Here is a 24,987-nt window from a genome sequence, read left to right on the forward strand (position 1 = left end):
GCTAATTAAATAGCAAATGCATCCGTTCCCAAAGGATTCGGCACTTTCTAGCGCAGCTGACCTGCGGCGCGACCTTGGGCTGCAGCCGACCGTTGTTACCTCTCTCACAGTGGCTGAGCACCCCAAAACCCGGGCTAAAGCTTGCTGCCGCGGGTACCCCGTTTGGCACGACAGCCTGCGTGCTCCCACGGGCTCGGCCGGGTGCCACGGGGCGCGTCCCGGGGGCTGCTCGCCCCGTGCTCTCCCCCGGCCGTGCTCCCTTCCTGCCGCTTCCCCTGCCCGAAAGCTAAAGTCAAAGTCACTCCTGCAGAAAGTACCTGCTGGCTCTGAACGTCTCCGGGCACAAGGGACTAATCCCGTTTTACAGATTAAGGAAGCATCTTGCCACGTGACGGGTTGGAAATAGCGCCCGACTCCCTTCCCCGCGCCGACCCACGGCCATCCCGACCGCTCCCCGCTGCCTCGCCAGGGCCAGGACCCCCATTTTATTGCGTTAGCCCTAATCCCAGGATTTCGTGCTTCCCCTTCCCCGGGCGCAGGGCTCAGTTTCTCCCGTTCAGTCCCGGGGACAACCTGCCACCTCCCTCCCCGCTCCCTCCTTCCCAGCGCCCGGTCTCGCCCCGCCAGCACCGGGCGCCCGCTGCGCACCCACCTCCGCTCCCTAATCCCCCCTGATCCTCATTTCTGCCTCCCCGTCGGAAAGCCCTTATCGAGCTCCCTTGTCTAACCCGGGAGCAGAGATAACTCGCTATCTCCCACCCCAATCTCTTCCATAGTCTATTTTCTTCCTGCCCAGAGTTGATTTCCCTCACCTAATTGCCCGGAAAGCTCTTTTCCCTTCCTCTAATCAGTCTGGAGCAGACTTTCTCTAGATAATTGTGCCGAGACCTGATCACCCTTCTCATCTCCGTCTCTTCAACACTCCCATTTCTTCACTAAACTCATCTGCCGGAGCTGCGTTCCTTGGTCTAATTATTTCAAGGCTCCGCTGAGTTACTTAATTGCTTGCTTGTCTGGTGCCCCTATCTGAAAGCTCCCAGAGCATCTGGGACGGGACTCGGGGCTGAGTTACCCTGGTATAACTGCATTTCCAGGGAACCAACTTGCTCCAGGTGTGCGACGGTGTGAGCCCGGAGCAGAACCTGCTTTAAAAAAAAAGGAATTTGCTGAAATGAAGACCTTGCTTCTTCCCTTGGTTGGAGGAGCAAGGCCTCCTTGCTCAGAGGAACGGCAGCCTGGAGATGCTCGGCTGCATCCCACGAGGAGTTGCACGGGGCTCAGGCTAGCCACAGCCAACAATAAACTCATCTTTAGGCCAGGCTGTGAATTTACCCGTCCTAACGTCAAGCTGAAATAGGCCGGTAAACTCAGCCCGGTGCCCCAGGTCCCCACCGTCCTTGGAGGATCCGGCTGGGGCCGTTTTCCTCCCCTCCCATCCCTTCCTTTTCCTGCAGCTCCACCAGCCCCAGGGCAGGAGCCGCAGGGGTGGGTTTTACCCCCGACTCCGCTCCCCTATTCTCATTATCGCCTAGCCTCGTCCTCTTTCCCAGGCTAATTGATCCACTGTTTTGTTTTCTTATCAAATTGCTCTCAGCCTCTGATGCTCCTTTAATCAATTCTCAGCCCTATCTGTACCGAGGACCGCTGGGAGACCTTTCTTTGCAGCCACCACTGTATCTAATCACTCGGGGACTTTACCTAATTGGTGTAAAACCTGATTTCTTTCTCTAATCGCTCCCAGGCCCTGATTCACTTATCTAATCGCTCCAAAGCCCAGGCCTTGCACACCTCTCTCTGGAGCTCCGGCATATCCTCCGCCATAGGTTCCCCCCCCCCCCCGCAGGTGGCTCGGCTCTCTTGACTCCCTAATCCTTCGGCTGCTTGATCTCTTTAACTAATCCAGCCGAGAACTGGCACCCTTGCTCGGCTGCTCCCCTAACCCAGTGCCGGCAGCAGCAAACCCACCGCGGAGCGATTTTTCTCCGTCTACCCCCCTGCAGCCAAGCGCAAACCTGCCACCGTCGGGTTTTTGCCTGCTCCTCCCCTGCGACAGTCCCCCGGGCAGGGCGACGCACGTCCCCAGCACCCTCGGGGTGCGACGGCCACCCCGGTGATGAAGGCGCGGGCGTGTCTTGCAGCCCCCCCCCCAAGGGTCACCCCCCCGCCAGAGGAATCTCCCCTCTCTGCCAGGACGGGGTGCGCCGGATCAACCAGTTCCCACTCGGCTGCACCCCACTGGGCTGGGCACGGGGAGGGGACGGCGATGGGACGGAGGTGGCGGCAGCCCCGAGTTTGCAGCGCTGCTCCCATGGCGTTCGGCTGCACGGGCCCTTGTGCCGCCAGGGACCCGACGTCGCCTTCACGGGCTGGAGCACAGCTTGCCCAAGCCCTTTCTTTCCTCCTGGTGAGTCACGTCCGCTGATTCAAGCAAAAGAAGTCGACGGGGGAAAACATTCACGAGCGCCAGCCTGGAAGGATCCCAAGGCTGAGGACAGGGTGGCAGGAACAGAGCAGAGGGGAGATTTTTTTTTTTTTTTTTTTTTTTTTCCCCTGGAGTTTCACAGAAGGAGAGCGAGTCCTGTCCCAGGGTGGCTCGCAGCGTGCCGCTTGCCGAGCCCCGGAGCACGCGGCCCAGCGGGTCGGGCGGAGGGGCCAAGAGCACCCAAATCCCGCTCCCCGCTCCAGCAAGCCCTCGCACTCTCCCCTCAGAGACGGGGCAGACCCCACACCTTCCCTGACCTCATGCCCGTTGCTCCGGTCCCCTCCGGCCGGCGGTTTCAGCCCCGGAGCTCATTCTTTCCCCTGGAGCATCCGTGCTGAGCAAAAGCTTCCCCTTCCCGTGGCCGGCGGGGCCACGGCCCCCAGCCCACGCTGGCTCAGCGGCACAAGGTCGCTCCTGCCTCGCCCTCGGCAGGAGCCGCACGGGGTGACTCACGGCTGGCTCCCGCTTCTGCTGAGCCCCACGCGGGGAGTTTTTTGGGGCGGAAAGTGCTGCCTGCCCGCTCCCCCCCCCCCCCCCCCCCCCCCCCCGCCCCCATCCTGCGAGTCAGATGTGGCTTCGAGTCCCGGCTCCGTCCTCTTATTGCTTCAGTTTTCCTTGCTCCCAGGACTTGGGCTTGGACGGGAGGGCTTGGACCGGAGCTGCACCCAGAGATGCTGTGATGGAAACCGAGGAGGGGACGGGGCTACGCAGGGCTGGAAGCGAAGGAAACGGGCATTGGGTCTCACCGGGTAGCTACAGCAAGAGAGCTGGGGCTGATCCTTGCTCTCTCCATTTGGAAGAGGGAACAAGGCAGTGAATCTCTGTGCTTTAGGATTTTTCAGACCCTCATCAGTGCAAACTGGTGGGGTTTCCCCCCCCCACAGCCCCTGGGGTTTTTATTCCCCCCCCAGCCCCCCCGAGACAGCTCCAGGTGCCACCAAAGCCCCCCCCTGCCCCTAGGGTGGGAGGATGCAGCGGGAGGCAGGCGGATACCCGGCCCCTTCCCGGGTCCCTGCCCTCCGCGCGGGGCTGGGAGCACGTTCCCAGAACGAAGCAGTGGGAATTTGGTGTGTTTATTTGCAATCCAGCGCTGACCCCTGGACTGGGAGGAGAATGAGTCAGCTTCCAGTTCAGGGCAGGATTCCTCATCAGGCCTCTCCTTGCAGTTAAAACAAGCGCCATTTGGAGATGCGGCAATTAAATCGTTTAATTAAATTGGCACTTCTAACTAGCGACAGGCTGCAACCTTTCCGTGCCGACACTTCTTGTGCAAAGCGGGATGGAAAGCGACCCAAACCGTCGGCTTGCAGGAATAACTACCAAAGCGCTGGAGTCTGCAGGCTCCGGGGGGACCGTGCCCACGTCCCCGAGGAGCTCAGTTCTCCTGCTGCAGCCCCCGAAGAGCTAACGCGCATCTCTGGCGCTGCTTTGGCTGCACAGAGGGGTTCCTGGCCCCCGGGGGCAAAGTCTTCACCCACCCCTGATTGCTCTGCCCCGGGGATGCCGCAGGCACGCAGGGGCTCTGACGGCTGTCAGCGCTGCTCCCGAGCAGCTCCCGGGGCTGCGGGAGGGAGCGAGGGACTCTGGGAGCGTCGCCGTCCTCCCCGAGCCCGCTCTTGGCCCCTCTCACCTCCTCCGCCCCGGTCGCCCCGGTCCCAACCTGTCCCTCGGGAGCCTGGCTCCGTCCCTCGCTGCCCGCGCGGGCGGCAGCCGCCTGCACCCCGGAGGTGAAGCTACAGGAGATAGAAAGCGATTTAACCCTGCCTGCATTAGGCCACGGTTTGGTGCGCTGATGTAAGAGGAATGACTCCTTGTCCTGGATGGCTACGGGTGCACCCACACATGGCATCACCCGACGCCCTCGGTGCTGCGGTGCACCTCGCCGACGTGCACCTCGGTGCACCTCGCCGACGTGCACGGTGCTGCACCGCAGCAGACACCCCCCCCCCCCCCCGACACTGCTGTTTTCCTCCCTTTCTTCTGGACAAGAAGGAAGGGGATGAGCCCAGGTAGTCCCCAGGCTCCTGGGGAGCAGCGGGACTGGCTACTTTCCCCACGGGCAAGGATAACCCATCAGAACCTTAAGCCGCTCTTTCTTTGCTTGTCTGGGGGCCAGGTCCCTCTCGGATGATGCCGTGGCCCAGGGGTGCAAAGCAAGCGCCCGTCCCAGGCTCAGCCAGGAGGGCAGCAGCTGAGCCGGGCACAAATGTGACCCCCATCAATCCCCCTACCCCAAAGCCCCCCATCCCCACGGGGGGCTGCTACCGGGCCGGCAGCTTCGCCCCGCCGAGCCGAGCCCCGGCTCCTCGCCGCGGAGCTGGTACCCGCGATGCTACAGCCTGGCATGTCTTCCCAGGGTTGCCAAAGCAACCGCAGAAACACAACAAACAGCAACAACACACACCAGACAGTCGGCAAACATTCCCCTCTTATTTTCTCCCCGGTTCGGTTTGTGCTTTTTCCCCTCTCCCACGAGGAAGCTGCTACCATCGGAAGGGAACAACAATATTATTCTTAAGCGCACGAAGCCTGCGCCATCCCAGCGGGAGCTGCGTTGCAAAGCTCCCGGAGCTGCTGGGCAGGCAGGTGCTTCTGGGGAGGAGCCCGGCGAACCCGTGCCGAACCCCGAGTCCGACACGGGCGGGCTCGAGCCGCTCACCTACCTCCTCGGTGCCGCAGGCGAGGTCTTCGCGTGCTGAGTAATCGGGGCCGTGCCGAAGCCAGGTTGGCCAAGTGAGGTGAATCCCTCCTCCTGGGCAGCCGCCGTGCTTTCCTGGGCTGTTGGGATGTCCTGACCTCGGGGCTGGGATGCACCCGCTGCGGAGCCCCGCTGACTTTTACATCAGCCTCTACCCAACGGTGTGGTTTGGGGGGGGGGGGCAGGGGCTCAGCGCCCTTTTGCACGGGGCAGAGAGCACGCGAGCATCCTCAAGACTGAAGCAGGAGCAGGCAGAGGATGCGGATACGGCCGGGCGCGCCCACGGAGGGGACCCGGGTGCACGGACGCCCCGGGGCTCGCCGAGGCAGCGCCGCAGCCCGAGTCCCGCAGCCGCGTTAGCGAGAGGGATTAGCGGGCGCAGCGTGGGGTGCGGGCTTTCAAAACGGGATTAGCATCGCCGCGGCACGTGACGCTGGGGGAGAGCAGCTCTCCGGGAGCGCTGCCTTCGAGCCAGCCTGCCCGGCACCGAGCACGCCAGCCCCTGCTCCGCCGGGCCAGGCAGCCCGCGAGCTGGCGGGATCAGGACTCTCAGCGGCGGCTTTCTGAGCCCAATTTAACAACTTTTCATCCTTTTGGGGTTTGCGGGTTCCTGCGAGCGTACTAGAGTAGATAGAGGATGCTTCCAAGACACTGAGCTCCCAGCCGTGAACCTTCCGGCGCTCTTCCATCTTATCTCACCTCTCCCTTCCAAAATCTGAGAAACCCCAGACCCGGCGGCCCCTTTCCCACCCCGGAGCAGGGCAGCAGCCCCAGGGTGGGTCTGGCAGCACCCATCCCCACTGAGTACACTTGGCAGCTGCCTCCAATCTCCTTAACTCCTGCAAATACCAAGAGCCACAGGCTGCAGGGGTTATCTCCGATGCCCTGAGAGCCAGCCCGGTTAGATTTGAGATACTGAACGCATATCCCATACCCTGTGCCATTTTTCTCTCCCTCTCACACACACGTATATACACGTGCATATACTTATATGCATACTTCCGTTAACCCTCTCTCATGCCCTTTTTCCCTCCTTTCTTTTTACAGCCCCCCCATCTGGCAGCTCATTTTTGAGGCAATTATGGCAATAAGTAACGAGGGAGAGGGAGCGGGGCTCGAGGAAGCGGGGCTGGTGTTGCTAAGGGGCTGCACGGCAACTGGGGACGCGGCACCTTTGCCAGCACCCTCCGGCACGGCATGGCACAGCCGCCAGCTCCTCTGCGGAGCCGGGGACACTGGATGGCGGCCGGGTGCAAGAACGCGGAGCTGGGGGGTCAGCGAGGGGACTGAGCGCAAGCACGATGCGCGCGGCCACGCAGGGAGCGCACGTGGCCCCAGGCGCTGGTCGGTGCACGGGTGCAAGGCGCTGGTCGGTGCACGGGTGCAAGGCGCTGGACGAGACCCGCTGGAGCTGGATTAGGTAAAGACGAGCCGCAGGAGGAGCCCGAATCTCTCCCTTTCTCCTCATCCCCAAATAACACCTTCCAGGATGGTTTTAGCAGCAGGTTGGGGCAGGACTTGACTTTCCTCCCTGTCCCCTTTCGAGCTGGCTGTCCCAGCCCGGGCAAGCACCACGCGGCCCGTGGCAAGCCCAGTGCCGCGGGGAAAGCCGGCAGAGCAGAGGAGAGGCCGAGGCCCGTGCGTGCGAGGCCAAGTCCCCTCCGCCCGCGTGCCTGACTCGCTAACGATGTCCCAGATTTGGACTGCGCGCCCTGGGAGCGGTGTGACCGATCCATCCCTCCAGCCGGGGCTACGCCACCTGCGTTCGCAGCGTGGTCGCATCCAGGACCCCGCGGCGGGAGGCTGCTGGTACCCTCGATGCTACAGGGTGCCTGGAGCACCCACAGTGCGTGGCACCGCACGGCACCCACAGCCGGTGCCTGGGCTCCCACCGGCCACGGCCACGCCGCTTTCCCCCAGCTTGCAATGACATCTAGTGGAGCTGCCTTGGGAAATCGCTCAGCCTCCTTCGACATTTCCAGGGCTGAATTTCCCCCTCCAACCTCCTCTTCAAAATGCGTGGGCAGGAGGCAAGAGCCAGCACCCGATTTCTGGCCACCGCACAGCTTTCCGGGAGCCAAAAAAAATCACCTTTTCCACAACGCCGAGTCCCCTCCAGGCTGTGCTGAGAGTGATGCAAGGCGGGTGCTTAACGAAGAGCTGGGGATTATTATCATTATGCAAAGCCTTTTACATCAGGCTCCCCCTCCATCCCCAAAACATCACGAATAAAAGGGTTGCAGGGTGTCAAACGCTTTCCAGCAAAGCCGACGGCTGCTGCGAGAGGTGGCTGGTGGCGAACAAACCCCACCGAGCCTCAGTCAGAGAAGCATTGGTTCTTCTTCCTCTAAAGGCAAGGAAGAAAAAAAAAAATATGGTAAGCAGAGGAGAAAAAAAAATATGTGGTAATGGGTAACATGCACCAGCAACTCACCGGGACCGTGTCCCTGCCGATGGTACGGCACCCAACAGGTTAACCACAGCCCGGTCCTATTTTAAAACTGGAAGAGTGCTGCAGCTTGATCCCAATTCATTCATTTAGAGATATAATCATAGTCTTTATGAGATGTAATCATAGTATTTATTTAAGAATTAAGTGTGTCTGAAAGTGGCCTAAATTCCCCATGCAAGAGCTGAGGCGATGCCTCAGCATCTGACTCAGCGCTGCTTCAAGGAGCCGGGTCCCGGCTAACGCGGCAACGGCTCCGTCGCCGTAAGCCGAGGGGGCACCTTGCTTTGGGGAGGGGGGGCCGTAAGAAACGCCAAAAGCCTGAAAGCTCCCGGTAAGTGAAAGGAGGGGCGGGTGAGGACCAGAGAGCTGGTTTAAGGAGAAATAATCATCCAGAGCAATTCTGTATTTTCTTATATATATTTATTTAGAGTAAATCAGCCAGGGCAGCACAGCGGGGAAGCAGCACAGACAGGGGAGGGGTAAGCGCCATTTGCAGCTTTTATATGACAGAAGGGAAAGAAAAAAATAATAAAAAAAAAAAACATAAAAACCTCACGAACAAACATCACTTTCCAAAGACCGGACAGACAGACGCCCTAGATGCCAATATATCAGGGTACCGTCGAGCTGCCTCAAGGGGCTAAGGCAGTTACCGAAGCAGCAATGGGGATTCCCATTCAGGTCCCCCAAAAAAGCTCCTCTGGGGAGCAGGTTTGAGACCTGCCGCTCCTGCGCGTGAAGGAGACGGGGCTGGGAAGAGACCTGGGACTGGTACCAGCTCCTTTTCCATCCATGGAAGGGGGGCAAGGAGTTTACGTGGAGGAGAAAGTGCTTTAAAAGCAGCCACAGGCAAACTCGGTCATTATGCCACACTTTAATTAAGCACCGGCACAAATCAACAGGGGAGAGAGCAGGCACCGCACTGGCCGAGGCAGGGGCTTGGGGTTGCTCCGCACCATCTGCCAGGCATCAGCATGGTCCGGAGAGGAGAGGTCCCTGCTCCGGTCCCCCCAGGCATCCCCGGGACAGCAGTGGCTCTGGGCCCCCCTCCTCTATTTCTGCCCCCAGCCTGGCTGGAGAGCAGGCAGTGAAATTCATTTTTAAAAGATAAAATTCTCCTATTGCACCTTGATTTACTAGAGAACAGCCCATGGGTATCTTCACAAGCCTCTATATTCTCCCTCTCTCCCTACCTAAATAAAGTCTAATTCTGACATTCGCTCATCTTTAGTGGGAGGAAGAAAAAAAAAAATATATTAAAATACCTTTATTTCATCACTAAAAACACGTGTAGTGTCCAGAAATCCATAGCGTCCTTGAGCAGCCAGCTGTTAGCAACACAGGAACTAAACAGCCAAAATACCCACAAAATCTAGATTTTTAAAAGCTATACACGCCGCAAAAGCTGCGGCAGCCGCCTCCTCCTCCCTGCGGGGAGGGTCAGGTACCGGCTCACGCCGGCGCGAGCCGCAGGAGCGGGGGGCTCCCAGCCAGCACCGAGATTGTGGGTGCCGAGGCCGAGCTCTGAGCCCTCTGCTCTCCCCCCAGCCGGGTGCCGTCGGCTGCAGATGCTCAAGCACGCTGCGTCCGGGCAGGAAAGCGTCATCGCAAGCAGCAGCTTTCCCCACCACGAGGACACGCTGCCCCAGGACCGCCGACCCTGAGGTTTCTCTTTGGCAGGTTTGCATCACCCCCCCGCTCCCCATAGCCCTCCCCCCCCCCCATTACTTCTTGAAAAACTTCTTGTTGAGGAGGAAAATGAGTAGGTTGACGTTGACCTTGGCCTTATCGAACATCTTCATGACGGCTACGCCCTCGTATTGCAGCTGCAGCAGGTCCTGCGGGAGAGGTGACCATCACCATCAGCGCCAGCCCTGCGCGTCCAGCCAGGGGACGGGGCTGTCCCCCCCCTCCGCACCCACTGCGGCGTCCCCCGGGGAGCTGGGTTTGCATCGGGACGCACACAGCGGGGAGACGCACGGCGAGGTTGGCCCCAGCTCAGGGCAGGGCTCCCCCGGGCTCCGAGTCCCCCCCAAAACCAGCCAGGTGTGAGGACACCGTCCACCCCCTGCACCCCCAAGGCTGCCCGCTGCGGCACAGGCAGCCCCGGGACGGGCTCCCCACCTGGTAGTGCAGCTGGAACCGCTCCATGTCAATCCCCATGAATTTGGCTTTCACCTGGAACCTCCCCGATTCCTCGCAGGGGATGATGTCGAAAATCACGTTCCTGAACCTGAAGGGAAGGAGCCGCTCGCTACCAAAAGGGGCTTCACGACTTTAACGCAACCAAGGAGCGGGTCACCCCCGCAGCGCAACCCCTTCGGCACACACGAGGCCAGACCCGCAGCCCAGAAACCCCCCTCCAAATCCCAACTCTCCCGTGTTCTCCTGGTAATACCCGAAAAAACTCACCCCGTCCTTGGGGGGGGGGACGATGGTGGGCCCACCCGCACCCTCCTCCCAGGCTATTTTCCTCTACCCGCCCAAGCTTTGCGCTGCGATAGCTCATCCCACGGACCAGGGGCTACGTACTGGCAGAGCGGCAAGTCCTCGATCTCCAGCAGCACCCCCTTCTCGAACAGCCGGGCCGCCGTGTAGCGCAGCGACTGCAGCTTCTTGTTCTTCCCACTGACCCTTGAAGAGAAGGGACCACGTGCTCAGAGCTGGTCTCCAGCCACACGCCACCCCTCGGACCCCCAACATCTCCAGGACTCACAATATCCAGATAGCAGTGAAAAAAATGTATATTCTTTTTAAATTATTGGGTTTTTTTGTAAGGAAACGTACTTGTTGCTGGCTGCCAGGTTGTCGAGGCAGGTCTTGATGTACTGGTTGTAATAATCTATTTGCTCCTCGTAAAACAAGGTCTTGGCGTTGAGGCCCTGCAGGGTCTGTCTCAGCTTCAGGAGCTCCCCTTTGCGGTGCTGCCGGTAACGCCTCTGGTTACGGATGTCCTGGAGGAAACGAAGCCATACAAGAAAGCCAATATAACTCGTTCTGAGCTTTCTCGAAGTTCCAGAGCGGGATCTCAGGTGGGTTGAGAGTCCGTCTTCCCCAGCACACCTTGGCCAGCTCGTTGATGAGCTCCTGGTACTGATGGGCAGAGTCCACCAGCCCCAGGCTCTCCAAGCGCCGCAGGTTGCGGATGATCTTGCGCTTCTTCTCCTCCAGGGCCAGCTGGCTGTTAGCAGCCAGGGAGCGGTTGCGTTTCAGCTTGGCAGGGGTCTGGGCGTCCTGCAGCGCTCGCCTGTGCACGAGGCGGTGGTGGGAGGCTTCCTGGGGACGAGAAGGGGGTGAGCCTGCACACGGCTGGAACGGGGCACGAGGAGATGGAGCAACCGAACCCCCGCTCGCACACACGCTCTGGTACGAGTCTCTCCCGGCCCAAACCACGTGCCGTCTCTGAAAGACAGAGCCCAGCCACTGCTGGAGCGTAAGAGCGGTGGCCAAGCCTTCGAGAGGAGCAGCGCAGCTTTTTGCCGAGGGCTTGTTTGCCATTTCCCCGAGAAGTTTTTTAGCTCATCCCCAGCAGCAGCCTCACACATCTCACCTCGTGCTCCGAGGCCGGTGTCCACAGGATCTCCGGGAGGGAATCTCCTGGCTGGGACTGGATCACGTCCACCAACATCTGCTTGGTGCTAGAGACCAGACGGAGAGGTCAGGCATCCGCTCCGGACCATCATCCTCCTCCACCAGAGCAGCACATTATTTAGTTGCCTCCCAAGGCTTTCTTGCCCCCCATGAGCATCCCAGCTGGCATCCAACCCCCGGCAAGCTGCCCTGAAGCCCGCAGAGCCCATCCTCACCTCAGCAGCAAGCTCCTCGTGTCGCTCTCCTCGCTGCTGGCCGCCGGCACCAGCTTGCTGGTGAGGGTGAGGGAGATCTCCATTTTGCCGAGCTGGGAGAGCATCTGCTCGGCACCGCTGTCCGCCGGGCTGGAAACGCTCTCCCCTGCGAGGGCAGAGAGAGCCCAGGTAGCCACGTGAGGCTCAGGAGGGCTGGCTTCCCCATGCCCAAAGCAATCCAGCTAGAGCTTCATGCCAGAAAAGCATCCCCATCTCCGTCCTCCTCCCGCCGGGGCGGGTGGTGGGCCCCAGAGCTCTACCTACCAACAAGGGACTGGACCGTAGGAAGCTCATCAAGATCTTCCAGAAGCTTGTGCAGGGGGTCTCCGTGGTGTGGTGCGACGGAGTCCCGGTGCTCGAGCAGGAGCTGGATGGTGCAAGGGAGGAGAGTCAGCGGCAAAGGAGCGTGCAAAGACACGGGGAGCAAAGGCCGGTCGGGAAGGATGCAACGCCCTTTGCGCCCGCGAGGGAACTGCAAAGTTACGAGGTTCAGGGAAGGACGAGCAGCGGGGAACCTGCAGAATCTGGATTATTTACTTGCTTAAAAAGGAAAAAAAAAAAACCAGGCCAGGACAAGCTGTGCTGGTGGTGGGATACAGACGAGCGTGATGAAACACAGCAGAAAGCCCAGGAGGTGGGAAGCAGAAGAAGCGGAGCCTGCTTGTTTGCAGCGGGTTTTACGCCCTTACCTTGTGCGTGTCGATGAGCTCCCCCACTGTGATGTAGATGACCGGTTTGGCCACCGCCACCATCTCCGAGTACTCATCCACGTTAAACCTCTCTTCTGGCTCGGGGACGCAGCAGGCAGCAGAGATGAACCTCCTGCAGAGAAGGACCTCTGGTCAGCCCCAAAAGCCCTGCCCCACAGGCTCGTAGCCACCCTCCCACCCCGATGCCATCCTGGGGCCCACCTGAACTTGTTGTGGGTGTCCTCCAGGTACTGGTTCACCCCACAGAGATGCGCGTTCTCCCCGTCGAAGGCCTTGCGGGCGGCCGCGTGCTGCAGCACTTTGGCAATGGAGCCCAGGCTGCGGCGGTGGTCGGGATGCAGGGTCACCCCAGCCGAGATGTCCACGATGTCAAAGCCGTCGGGGGCCACCACCGCCGGGTTCATGAAGCGGTAGTAGAGCAGGTTCCCCACAATCTAGGGCACAAGACAGGCTGGGTGTTGGGGAGCACAGGGGCTGGTGGCCAAGGAGGTGGTAGCTCAGCAGGGAAGGCTGTTCCATCTCTGCGCTGCCTGGTGGGACCCTCCCAGAGGGGACAGCAGTGCAGAGAAGAGCCCACCACTGGCATTTCTTTTGTGGCTCAAGGAAAACGTTGACCGGAAGGCATTTTTAAGCCAAGAGAACTCGACCTTCTGTGGAGGGATCCTGGCCCTTCACACGCACACACGGTTGAACCCCACCAAGCCGTGCAGACCCACCAGCCCCGGGGTACCTTGTCAATCTCCTCCGCCGAGGCCTCGGGGAATTTCTCGGCCAAGGATGTCCTCAGGATTTTGGCCACATAGCGCATGCCATAGCTGAGGAGAGGGCAGGGAGAGGTCCGTCAGCGTGCGGGGCAGCACCAGGCTTGGCCACCCTGCCCCATCCCTACTACCCACCACCCAAGAAGCAGCAAGCCCCCAGCCTTGGGGCAATGGAGGAGCCCATAGGAGGGGCTGCCAGCTGCAGCATCCCTCAGCTCCCTCCCCTACGCAGACATCCCTGGAGGAAGCCTTCATCCTCCGAGATTACCCCAAAGCTCAGCTTCTTCCTCGTAGACACCTCAACACCCGGTAGTAAAGCACTCAGAAACGGAGTGGCAAGAAGAGCCAGCCCACCGGGGCGTTGCTGGAGGAGCAGAAGCAGCAGCGCCCGCCGATATTTGGATTTCCCCTTGTTGACAGTGCAGTAACTCAGTCCTGCAGCAGCTAAGGGGCTGGGAAGCCCCCCATCACCCAACCTCCCTTTCTAAGGCCTCGCTGAAGCTACCTTCGAGCTGACAGCGCTGCAGGGATGCGCGTACAAGCCGTTGAGATACATACGGGATCTTGTCTACAGAAGAGGTGATGGCAGAGACGAACTTGTCTGTGACCGCGAGGAGGTTGCGGATAGAAATATCCAGCCGCCTTTGGACCTCAGGGTGGCTGAGAGCCTGCTGAGGGCTGACCTCGTACGGGAGCTTGCTGCGAATGGAAGACAAGGTCCCCATCACCATCCCAACGCCCATCACCCTGTGGTCGGGCTAAGCCCCCTCGCCCAGGGCCTGACCTTTTCTGCCCGCTCTGCGACTCGGTCTGGTTGATCCACGCCTTGTAGATGTCCACAGGGTTGGTGCGGATGCTGAGGGTCTTGTCCTGCAGGACCTCCTGCACCGGGCCACCCAGGATCTGCCGCAGGGCGTTCTGCCCGCGCGCGTTGCGGTAGAAGCTGACCACCAGCCGGATCACCGTGGCGTTCCCTGTCAGGATGTCATGGACGTGATCCACCCTGGACCTGGGGAGAGAAACAGGAAGGACGGGATGAAGGGGATGGACCAGCGTGTTTGTTCTCCAACGCAGGAGGCAGCGGCCAGAGGGGATAACTGCACCCAAGCTGAGGCCCTTGGTTCAGCCTTTTCCCGGACCTGTCCCCAAACCCGGGCACCCACGGCCACCCACCTGATCTCCTCCTGCAGCGCTGCTTTGAAGAGCTGGAGCAGCAGGTAAGCCTCCCGTGGGTTGGATGCATAGTTGTAAAGCGTAAAGATCACCGACTCCATGAACTTGGTGGACTTGTTCTGGGGCATCTGGAAGATCAGCCTGGCCAAGTACCCAGGCTGTGTCTGCAGGGATGAGGAACACCAAGCTAACCCCGAGTGGCGTGGGGTGGCGGGGGGCCAGGTTCCCCACACCGCTCCCCCCAGCTGTGGTGGACACAGCGGAGCCCCACCAGCCCCACCTGCAGCAGGTAGAAGAGATGCTGGTAGGCCTCCAGCTTCTGCCGCTTCTCCTTGCTGAGCGACTTGAGCCCCTTCTGCTTGTCTATGGACATCATCTCCGAGAGCTGCTCCTTGTTCTTCTTGGTCAGCTTCTTGCAGTGGGACACCACCTCCTGGAGCCACGCAGGCAAGGAAAGAGAAGCGTTGGTGACTGCCAGCAAGCGTTCAGCCCAGCTTCTGGGGAAAGGGAGCCAGAGGCACCTCAGTGCTCCCCAACCCCTTCAACCACTTTAAAAGCAAAGCAGAGAGAACTTCAAGCTGTGATGCCGAGGAGGGGACGACCAGCTCTGCGCTGGCTGAACAGGCTTGGGCGCTGCGGCAGAGCCGCGTGAGGTGGCCCATGTCCTCCCCCTGCCGCCGCGCTCCCCACCTGCAGCGTGATCCTGTTCTTGACCAGCAGCCCAATCTTGATGTCCATGAGGTCCAGGTCGCTCTCCAGCTGCCGGCTGGCACGGATCCTCTTCACCACCTCCTCCTGCAGCCGCAGCACCTCCGACTCCTCCCAGAAGTCGTGCTGGCTCTGCTCCAGCAAGTGGATGAAGCGCCGGACGATGCTCAGCGGCGGGCTCCTGGCATGGACTGCAGCAAGGCACGGCACCGCCGTGAACGCTCACGGGGAAGACTGAGTCACCGCCCCCACCGTGGACCCTCGGACCCCCAGCATCTCGGCAAGACGCCCCATCCTCCTCCCCAAAACCCCATCTTCTTCCAGGACACAGGAGAAGACGGCACCGCGCTGTGCAACACCTCCCCGGGAAGCCTTCGGGAGCAGAGAGGCAGCAAGAGCAGCCCCAGGGCTGCTCTAGTTGATGCCAAGGGACCACCGAGCCTCTGCCGCTCTCGTGCTTGCCACGGGGACGCTGGTGGCTAGCCTGCCGCCCCCTCCCCACCGCGCAGGGCCAACAAGGGACGAGGCAGAGTCCCCTTCCCAATTAATTACAGCCGCTTCAGAGCGGAGACGAGCAGGCACTTACCCAGCATCCTGTAATCCCCACGGGCCTTGTTAGCGCGCACAAAAGCCTGGATTTTAATTACAGCTTTAATCTGCCAAGGCAAACAAGGGGGTGGGGGGGTGTTTCCCCACAGCATCCCCGAAACACGCAGGGAGCGGAGGAGAGCCGGACAGGCACCCGGCTGCTCCCGCCGCGGGGAATCTGCTGATGCCTGGGATAAGGGTCTCCGCAACCCAGGAGGGATTTCAGGGTTTCACCCTCCTGAGCGGTCGTTTCCCCTCCGCTTGCCGTATTTCACATGCTGCAGCAACTCCACGGGCGCAGCTTCGCTCCCCGCAGCCAACACACCCCTTTCCCCCAAAATTTCCTTCCCCTCTAATAGGCATCTTGAAGTGCTCGTTGGTTTTTGATAGAACCGGAGTGGTTTATCTCTCCTCATGCTTTACAGAGCCTGATAGTTTGGCTTCCAGACCCACCAGGCACCTTTTCCCTCCCCATCTGTCCCCGCGCAAGGATGCACCAATTTCTCCCTCCGGCTGCACCGCAAGCACTCGGGGGCAGGGGTCCGACCGCACGCTCAGGATCGTCCCCCTCCGTCCCCACAGACGGTGACACGCTCCCAGGAGCTCTTTTACTCCCCGTCCCATCGCTCACGTTCTGCCTGAAGTAGCGCAGCCTCTCCCGGTACTTTCTCCGAGCCTGCCACATCCTCACGCCCGCCTGGATCTGGGAGAGACGTTCGAGCAGTTGGATACTGGAAGGACTCGCTTGGCCAAAGCCAGCGGGTGGGAAGGGGGAAAACCGTGGGGGTTTTTGCAAGACGTTCTCCCCCAGCCCCTCACAAGCTGCCCAGCCATGGTCCAGCTGCCGTATTCTCCCCCCCGGCTGCCTCTTTACCGGGCAGGGGGGAAATGCCACGTTCATTGCCGAGCAAGCAGGCGGCGATGCCCGGTGTGGGAGTAAAGGGCGAAGGAAGAGTCTTCCAAACCTTTATTGCAGCATCCGCGTTGGCTTGCAGGTAGCGCAGCCTCTCCAGGTAAGCTCTGCGCTGCTTGTACCCTCTCCAACAAGCCTGGGCGTGAGAAAAGACAAGCAGCTACCGCGACCTGCGCAAGGTCGCCGCGACGTCCGGTCGGTTTTTCAGAGAGCACGCAAGAAGGGAGGATAACGCAGCATGGGAAAACAGAGGAGACCAGCACCCAAAGCGGCTGCCGCGAAAAAAATAAGCCCCGTACCATCCTCTGCAGTACCTTGGGTGAGTCCTGGCTATTAAATGTACAGAGCGGCAAGCACCGGTGCTCCCTGGAGCTACCGGAGGATGCCGCAAGCAGCCACCCGTGGTTCGCATCCCCCCCGCACAGAGGAGGGACCAATTCTGACTACGTCACCTGGATCCTGATGGCAGCCGGCCGCTGGTCCCGCAGGACGTGCCGTCGCGCCACGAACTCCCGGCGGACAAGGAAGCCCCGCAGCCGAGCCTGCAGCCTCACCACGAAGGCGACGTTGGATGCCCACAAGCACTCCCGGTCGTGCGCCGCGGTCACTCGGGTGACAACCGACTGCGGGGACACGATGCACCAGCTCAGCCCCAGCGATGCCGCCGGCGCCCGCCGAGCCTCATCCTCCCCGTACCTGGATCTCCTCCCGGCTCAGGTGCGTGGTGTTGAGGCCACCGTCGCGCGGGCGCTGCCAGCTGCCCTCGAAGGTCTGCAAGCTCAGGTAGTACTCGGCACCATCCATCAGCCTGTGCCGGATCCAGCATGGCTTCGCGCTCCCTGCGTGCCGAGACGGGGAGGTGCTGCCGGGGGGTGCTGCTCCCCCGAACGGCTGGGGCGGGGGTGCACCCCAGGCTCCCGAGCGGGAAAGTTTTTGCGGCCCCAAGCTTTTACCTGCTTGCCTCTTGGTGGCCATCAGAGCCGCAAGCCGCTCCTGGTACGCCGCGGCGCAGGCGCTCACCACGCCGCGCAGGGCCACGTCGGGGTTGCGCAGCACCCGCAGGGTCTGCGCCGCTTTCCCTTCCTTGATGGCCTGGTTGATGGCGGCAGTGCCCAGGGCCACTGTGGGAGCGGAGGGGGCTCACGTGAGCCCCTTCTGGCCTACCCCCCCACCCCAGCAGCCCCCTGACCGGTGGGGCCGGCACCCAGCACCCACGCCGGGGAGAGCACTCACTCCTCCTGGCTGCCACCGTGTCCTGGTTGGCCCTGCAGACCCCTTCCTGGATCTCTTCCCACCAAAGCACGGCTCCATCGTCCTCCGTGGCCTGCGAGACAGGGGGAGACGGGGGAAAGATGGGGTGTAGCGAGCTGCGCGGCCCCCCCGAGAGCTTCAGCCGCGCCGGTCTTGCACTACATCACCCCTCGAGCACCTTTGGCTTTTCGGGGTGCTGCGCTGCCGGGGGGGATGCCATGCTGCCAAGGGGGGGGGGGTACCGCGCGGCCGAGGGGGATGCCACCCCACCTGGGCTTTCAGCCTTCGTGCCCGGGCCAGGACATCGTGGTAGCGCCGAGCGGTCGGGAGGGCGACGTCAGGCAGGGCGGCCGCCGGCAGCAGCAGCGCCGCCAGCGTCTTCTCGGGGTCCCCCCGCGCCAGCGCCTCGTTGATCAGCCGGACAGCGAGGACTCCTGCGTGGGAGGGAAGGGACACGCGGCTCGGGTCCCCCAGCGCTCCGGGCACCCAACGGGGTCGCAGGCCAGGGTCCCGTGAGGTTCTCTAGTGTCTCATTAGGGCTGGGCTCCCAGCGCAACCTCCCTCCCGGAAAATCTGCGGAACCCCCTGCTCGACCAAACCCCACGCGAGCAGGACTCACGGTCGTTTTCGTCTTGCACCGATGAATTGGTGTCGTTCACGCTGTCCTGAATGTCGTTCCAGCTCAGGAACTCGGCTCCCGCTTCCCTAAATTGGCCTTTCAGCTGCAGTAAGTCCTGAAAATACCTGCAGGAACGACACAGGGCAGCGGCGCGGTGCATTTTAAGCGGGAACGGCGCCTGCCAGAGCCAGCTGCTTTGCTTTTCGAAGGGGAAAAGGTAAGGCACAGGGCAGGCAGGCCGGTGAAACGAGCCCCCACAAAGCCCAGGCCCCCGACCGTCCCCTCCCGAGGGATTGCTCCACACCACCGAGCCCATCTCCTTACCGCTGCGCGTTTGCGTCCTCAACACCCGAGAGGCCCAGGGCTGAGCTGACCAGGCTGCTCCAGAGGCCGTCGGGGTCCCCGGCATCCAAGGCTCGGTTAACCAGTGCCACGGCCGAAAGCATCTCCACAGCCACGAACAGCTCCTCCTGCACCAGCTCGCCCTGCAATGGGGCGGGCAGAGACGCTGACCCCCCCAAACCCCCCAGCCTCCAGCCCCAGCAGCCCCCCAAGGCGTGGGGGAAGCACTCCCCCATCCCAGCAGAGGCACCGGTCGTCCCCCCCCACCGATGGGACCCAGAGCCCGTCCCCGGGAGAGCGCTCACCCGCGGGTGCTGGCGCTGCAGCAGGGCCAGCTGGCGCTGGTACAGGGGGGCGGCGAGCGGGTACACGTCGGGCAGCTGCGCCGCAGGGTCCGTCATCGCTTCCAAGGTTTCCGCCGGCATCCCTCGACGGATGGCCGCGTTGATCCGGCTGACGGCCTGCAGCGCTGAGGGAAGAGATGGGGCTGGGCTGGCACGGGTGGGTTGCGGGAGGTGGCCCTGGGGCACTCGGCCAGGCAGCCGGCAGGGCCACCGGCTCCAGGGGACGCACCGGGCAGCAAAACCTGCCGCGGGCACCGCGTCCGCCCCGGCCACTCACTGGCTCGCTCCTCCTCGCCCTTCTTGTTCGCCGCAAGGATCCCCGCCTCCACCTCCTCCTGCTCCAGCGGGTCCCCGTAGCCCAGCTCCTGCAGCGGGCACAAAGCGGGGCTTCTGGTCTCACACCAGATCCCGCTTGTGCTGACAGAGCGGCCACGCTCAGACCCCTTGCAGAAAGCTGCTGATCCCAAAGCGACTCCCTGCCCGGGGGACCCCCCCGCTCCGTCCTGGGGTGCCACCCCAGCACAGGTACCCCAATTCCCGCAGGCTCCGGCCGGCCCCTACCAGCGCCTTCTGCTCCCGGTCCACGCTGAGCTGCTCCAAGTAGCGGTCGAGGTTGTCGCGCTGGAGGCGGCGCAGGGCCAGGACGGGGTCCTGCAGCGCGCGGTACAGCGCCGGCGCGTCCTGTCTCTCCAGGGCATCGTCCACCTCCTCCAGAGCCGCGTGCACTAAGGAGAGAGGCCAGTTTACGCCGGAGGAGGGGAGCAGGTAAATCATCCGCAGCTCCAGGGAGCAACGGGAGCTACGGCTGAAGCCCGCGTGCCAATAATTTTAATTTCTGCTTGGAAACGCACGCCCGGCCCTGCTCCCCACCGGGTCTGAAGCTGGCCTGAGCAGACAGGTCCTTTCCGCTATGCCCGCCACCCTGGGCAGGCTCTCCCCTGCAGCCTGGGGTACCACGGACCCACGGATAAGCTCCGGAGACCCCCCAGGAGGGAAGCCACAGCTTTGCTCACCGTTCACTTTATTGACGTTCCCTTGGATTTCCGCCTGGGTCAGGCACCGGTCGTAGATGTCCTCTCCCTCGGGGATCACCTGCAGGTACTGGAGAGGGACTCCCCACCCTGAGCTTTCCGCCCAAGCGCACCCCAACGCCACGCGGCGGGGGTCCCCCGCAGATGCCTGGGCTCCTTTCCCAACCCCAAACCCTGGGTCCACCAGCCCCCCAAAGAGGAGTCATTTCCCCACCACTTCCCCCCCCATCTTCTGACCAGCACGAGGGCTCCCAGGCTGTGTTTTACCCACCAAGCACCGGGAGGGTCTCTGACCAAGAAAGACCCCCCCCTGCGAAGGGGCTGCTCCTCTCCCAGCCCCCCCGGGACCCCCTGTGCCCTCCTCACCCTGTTCCTGGCATTGCTGCCCTTCTCCAGCTTCGCCCGGTGGAGCATCTCCTGGTAGGCGCCCGCCAGCACCTCGCGCAGGTCGAGAAGCATCGCGCTGGGGTTGCGGAGGGCCACCATCGTCTGCGCCACCACCCCCCGATCCACCGCTTCGTTGATCGCCAGCACCGCGGCGTGGACTGGAGGCGAAGCGGGAAGGAGGCGGGTGAGACGGGGCACGGAGGGCCGCGACAGACCGTCTGCTATAGCCCCGCGTGCAGCGGGACAAGCCGCGCCACGCGCGATGGTGGGAACCCCCCCCCCTTCTCAAAGAGCGAGCTGCGGTCTCCAGCGCCCGGGAAGCCTCGGCGTCTCCACAGCAAGCCCAGCTAACGCAAAACCCCGGGTGCCGCTGGCTGGGAAGGGGCCGCGCCAGTCCTCGCAGCCACGCAGGGGTCTGAAGGAGAGCAACCAGGTGCCTCCGCCGCAGCTCGGAGCATCGCTCGGTTCGCTGGCTCCAGATTCGACGTTTGGGGGCTGAGCCGAGATCCCGCTGCGGGCCGACGCACGGCACCGCTCCCCCCCACGGGCACCCGTTACCTGCCGCTTCGTCCACCGAGAGCTCGTTGGCCAAAATGCCCCCGATCTTGCTGAAGGCGGGCAGCTGCAGGCCGTACTTCTCCAGCTCCCGCTTCATGTGGTTGATCTCCTCCTCTGGAGCAGAGCACAGAGGCGTCACCGCTCAGCACCAGCGCCGTGGCCCAGCGCCGGAGCGGGGGCAGCCAGCAGAGCCCCCCGCTCCCCTGCCAAACCCGAGGGGTGCCGAAAACACCCGCGCTGGGGTAAGCGTCACCGAGGCAGCTTTGGAAAAGTTTGCCCGAGGTCTTCGTTCCCCACATCCCTCCCACCGGAAGGATCCGAGAGCATCGCTGGCAAAGCCTCACGGCCAGCCCCCAGCCCGGGCTCCCCCGCGCGTGGCCGTACCCGTGAAGTCCACTTTCCCGTACAAGTCCTGGATCTGAGGAGCCAGCCCCAACTTGAAGAGGTACAAGCTGAAAGACGAAGCAGACGCACGCCGTGACCACGCCGTCGCTCGCTTCGCCCTCCCGACGCTTCTGCGACACCCGAGGCTGTCGCCCCAGCCCTGGGGGTGACGCCGCCGAAGGGCTCGTGAGCACGGCCGCGAACCGTGACAACAGTTTTTGGCCCCGGGGCCGGAGCGGGGACACCCACCTGAGCGCGTGGATGCAGTAGACTACCCGGGGCATGTTCTTCTTGTCGTAGATGTCGGTGGTCTCCGGGTGGAAGATCTGCAGACAAGACAAGAGACAGCTCAGGCGGAGATGCCACCGAGATGGTCCGCGGGGAGGATGGTGTCCAAGGGTGGGGGGACAGAGACGAAGTCCCCCCCCCGCCACGCCAGCGCTCCCCGCAGTGAGCCGAGCCGGCGGGGCGCAGCCCCGGGGCTGCCGCGAGGACAAAGGCCGGCGCGTCCCTCGGCCCGGGGGAGGACGGAGGGGGGACGTTACCGCGGGAAGCCCCACGTGGCTCATGGCATCGCGCCAGTAGTTGATGTTATCCGTGTGCCGAAAGTGAAGCCCGGCTGCCTGGAAGAGAGGAAGCTGGGGTCAGGCTGAACCCCACCTTCTCCCATCCCTGGGGTCCCCCTCTCCCCCAAACCCACCCAGCCGGGTTAAAGACAGAGGCAAAGCCTGTGACCCCCCCCCCCCCGGGGCAGCACAGCTGAGAGACCCCGTTTGCAGCCCCCACTCTATGAAATTGGTCCCTTAACGATCACAGCGTGTCCCTCCTCACTTTGCGATTAAAAGATCCCTGCAAGTTTTGGGGTACGCCCTAAGGAACGCACCCCCACACACACCCCCCCCCGCCCCGTGCCGCGATCTCACCTTGTACCGCGTCTGCTCGCGGTCGTAGATCTTCTTCAGAGGGACCACAGCGGGGGCAAAGCAGTGGCCCAGCTCGGCCAGGACGACCCCGTTGCGCAGGCTCTCTTCCAGCTCCGTGGGGGGGGGCAGCTCCTGGCTCAGGCAGGCCTCCATCCAGCTGGGGGGGCAGAGACGGGGCACGTCGCGGACCCCCAGTACCCCCCACCCAGACCCCTTCCGGACAGGAAAAGCAGCACCCAAAGGAGACGGCCCACCCCATCCCCATAAATTCCCCCCCCCCCCCACGGCAGGGAGAGGTCAGCCCCCACCCCTTTGCCGCAGGGTTTATTCTCAGTTTGGTAACAGCATGGCTGAGTGCCCCCCCCCCAAAAAAAAAAACCCAGAAAACACGTTTGAAGGGCCAGAAAGCACCAGGAGCGGGCAGGATTTGGCAGCGTTACGCCTTGCAGCCTCCCCCCACCCACACCCCCTGTGCCTTCTCCCCTTCCCCCCCTCTTTGCACCCCTTTTTTCGCCCAAAAAATTGGAGCTCAAGGCAGAGGGGGTCCCCAGGTCCAGCCCCACCGCTTGGCCTCCTCCAAGTGACACAGGTACTGGTAGGCGACGTTCTGCCTCCTCTGCTCATCCATCTCGTCCGCGGTGCGGCGTTCATCTGGGCGGCGACAGGGGGGGACCCCGTCAAACCCCCCCTATTCGGGGCGCGGGGAGGGGGGGGGGGCTTTTTGAAAGCACCTTTCCCCACCCAAATTAAGATTTCGCAAAGGAAAGGCAGGTTTTCCACGCAGCAGCCTGCCTGGGCACCGCGCCGAGACGTGGCGGTGACGGTGACACCGACGGCGGCCGGGCCCTTTTTGGCGGTTGGAAGAAAGTTTCCAACTTCCCTTTCGCCCAAAGCAACGGCCACGGCCGGCGCCCAGAGCCAGCGCCCGGGGGGACGCGGCTGCAGGTCTGGGGTCCTTTCGTACCCTAGGGCTGGAGGCACCCACCGCTGCCGGGGGGCACCCAGCAGCACCCAGCAGACACGTTCCGCAAAACGGGTCCCCTCCAGCCTGGCCCCGGGGGCCTGGGGCCCTACCGCTGTCCCCGTCCCCCCGCACCCCCAGACCTGCCTGTGCCCCCAATCCTCCTCCACCCCACACCACTGCCTGCCCCCCACATCCCCCCACACCCCCAGACCTGCCTGTGCCCCCACATCCACCTGAACTCCAGCCCCCCGTGCCCCACACCACTGCCTGCCCCCCACATCCCCTTGTACCCCCAGACCTGCCTGTCCCCCCACATCCACCTGAACTCCAGCCCCCCGTACCCCACATCGCTGCCTGCCCCCCACATCCCCCCGCACCCCCAGACCTGCCTGTGCCCCCAATCCTCCTCCACCCCACTGCCTGCCCCCCACATCCCCCCGCACCCCCAGACCTGCCTGTCCCCCCCTTCATCTGCCCCCAATCCTCCTCCATCCCACCCCACTGCCTGCCCCCACCCCCTCGCACCCCCAGACCTGCCTGTGCCCCCAATCCTCCTCCACCCCACACCACTGCCTGCCCCCCACATCCCCTTGTACCCCCAGACCTGCCTGTGCCCCCACATCCACCTGAACTCCAGCCCCCCGTGCCCCACACCACTGCCTGCCCCCCACATCCCCCCGCACCCCCAGACCTGCCTGTGCCCCCAATCCTCCTCCACCCCACTGCCTGCCCCCCACATCCCCCCGCACCCCCAGACCTGCCTGTCCCCCCCTTCATCTGCCCCCAATCCTCCTCCATCCCACCCCACTGCCTGCCCCCACCCCCTCGCACCCCCAGACCTGCCTGTGCCCCCAATCCTCCTCCGCCCCACACCACTGCCTGCCCCCCACATCCCCTTGTATCCCCAGACCTGCCTGTGCCCCCACATCCACCTGAACTCCAGCCCCCCGTACCCCACATCGCTGCCTGCACCCCACATCCCCCCGCACCCCCAGACCTGCCTGTGCCCCCAATCCTCCTCCACCCCACTGCCTGCCCCCCACACCCCCCCGCACCCCCAGACCTGCCTGTCCCCCCTTCATCTGCCCCCAATCCTCCTCCACCCCATTGCCTGCCCCCACCCCCTCGCACCCCCAGACCTGCCTGTCCCCCCACATCCACCTGAACTCCAGCCCCCCGTACCCCACACCACTGCCTGCCCCCCACATCCCCCCACACCCCCAGACCTGCCTGTGCCCCCAATCCTCCTCCACCCCACTGCCTGCCCCCACCCCCTCGCACCCCCAGACCTGCCTGTCCCCCAAGGCCACCTGAACTCCAGCCCCCCGTGCCCCACATCGCTGCCTGCCCCCCACATCCCCTTGTACCCCCAGACCTGCCTGTGCCCCCAATCCTCCTCCACCCCACTGCCTGCCCCCCACATCCCCCCAGACCTGCCTGTGCCCCCACATCCACCTGAACTCCAACCCCCCGTGCCCCACATCGCTGCCTGCCCCCCACTTCCCCCCGCACCCCCAGACCCGCCTGTGCCCCCACGCACTTGCACCCACCCCGACACCCCGCTGCCCCCCGCTGCCCCCCGCTGCCGGTCACTCACAGCGCACCGGCCCCGCTCGCTCCATGGCTGCGGCCGCCGCGGCCCCACCCGCGATTTGAATCTCCCGCCGCCCACGTGACGCCGCGCGAGGGCCGCCGGGCGCTGTAGTCCGGCACCGGCACCGGGGGCGCGCGGGGCGGGAGCGCGCGGGGGTGAACCGGGACCCGCGAGGACCCGGGGATCGGCGCGCTCCGGGGTGCGGGGGGAGCCCATGGGTGGGAGGGGAGCCCATGGGTGCAGGGGGTGGCACACAGTGG

At 63.2% G+C, this 24,987-nt stretch overlaps 1 protein-coding gene across 2 annotated transcripts; it reads right to left on the minus strand.

The window, feature by feature from the left end:
• Positions 1–8,883: 8,883 nt before the first annotated feature.
• IQGAP3 (IQ motif containing GTPase activating protein 3) lies at positions 8,884–24,782 on the minus strand. Of its 2 annotated transcripts, XM_075524897.1 has the most exons (38): positions 24,731–24,771; positions 22,733–22,820; positions 22,170–22,326; positions 21,792–21,869; positions 21,496–21,572; positions 21,247–21,314; positions 20,863–20,976; positions 20,284–20,462; positions 19,900–19,987; positions 19,448–19,611; positions 19,164–19,251; positions 18,848–19,011; positions 18,525–18,685; positions 18,201–18,325; positions 17,852–18,015; positions 17,564–17,654; positions 17,284–17,451; positions 17,027–17,169; positions 16,783–16,953; positions 16,383–16,466; positions 16,049–16,120; positions 15,416–15,485; positions 14,812–15,020; positions 14,402–14,554; positions 14,122–14,285; positions 13,733–13,957; positions 13,507–13,647; positions 12,918–13,002; positions 12,389–12,621; positions 12,167–12,299; positions 11,742–11,844; positions 11,439–11,583; positions 11,183–11,270; positions 10,696–10,908; positions 10,420–10,586; positions 10,165–10,266; positions 9,757–9,865; positions 8,884–9,470 (listed from the first exon to the last, which is right to left on the minus strand). In XM_075524897.1, the coding sequence occupies exons 1-38, from the start codon at positions 24,753–24,755 to the stop codon at positions 9,357–9,359; spliced, it is 4,923 nt and encodes a 1,640-aa protein (XP_075381012.1). In that variant the 5' UTR covers positions 24,756–24,771; the 3' UTR covers positions 8,884–9,356. The 2 variants fall into 2 exon arrangements, with proteins under 2 accessions (XP_075381012.1, XP_075381013.1); XM_075524898.1 differs by lacking the exon at positions 22,733–22,820 and having other exon boundaries at positions 24,731–24,782.
• Between the last annotated feature and the right edge of the window lie 205 nt (positions 24,783–24,987).

The sequence above is a fragment of the Mycteria americana genome, chromosome 25 (assembly GCF_035582795.1).
Source record: "Mycteria americana isolate JAX WOST 10 ecotype Jacksonville Zoo and Gardens chromosome 25, USCA_MyAme_1.0, whole genome shotgun sequence".
Classification (NCBI taxonomy): Eukaryota; Metazoa; Chordata; class Aves; order Ciconiiformes; family Ciconiidae; genus Mycteria; species Mycteria americana.

Bases quoted from the DNA above. Each gene is read 5' to 3' on its own strand.
- IQGAP3 (XM_075524897.1), bottom strand. From the start codon at position 24,755: ATGGAGCGAGCGGGGCCGGTGCGCT. The intron at 22,327-22,732 runs GTGGGGCTGGAC...CTGCCCCCCCAG, and splicing joins CACTTGGAGGAGGCCAAGCG to CTGGATGGAGGCCTGCCTGA. The intron at 15,021-15,415 runs GTAAGTGCCTGC...GCCTTGCTGCAG, and splicing joins TGGGGATTACAGGATGCTGG to TCCATGCCAGGAGCCCGCCG.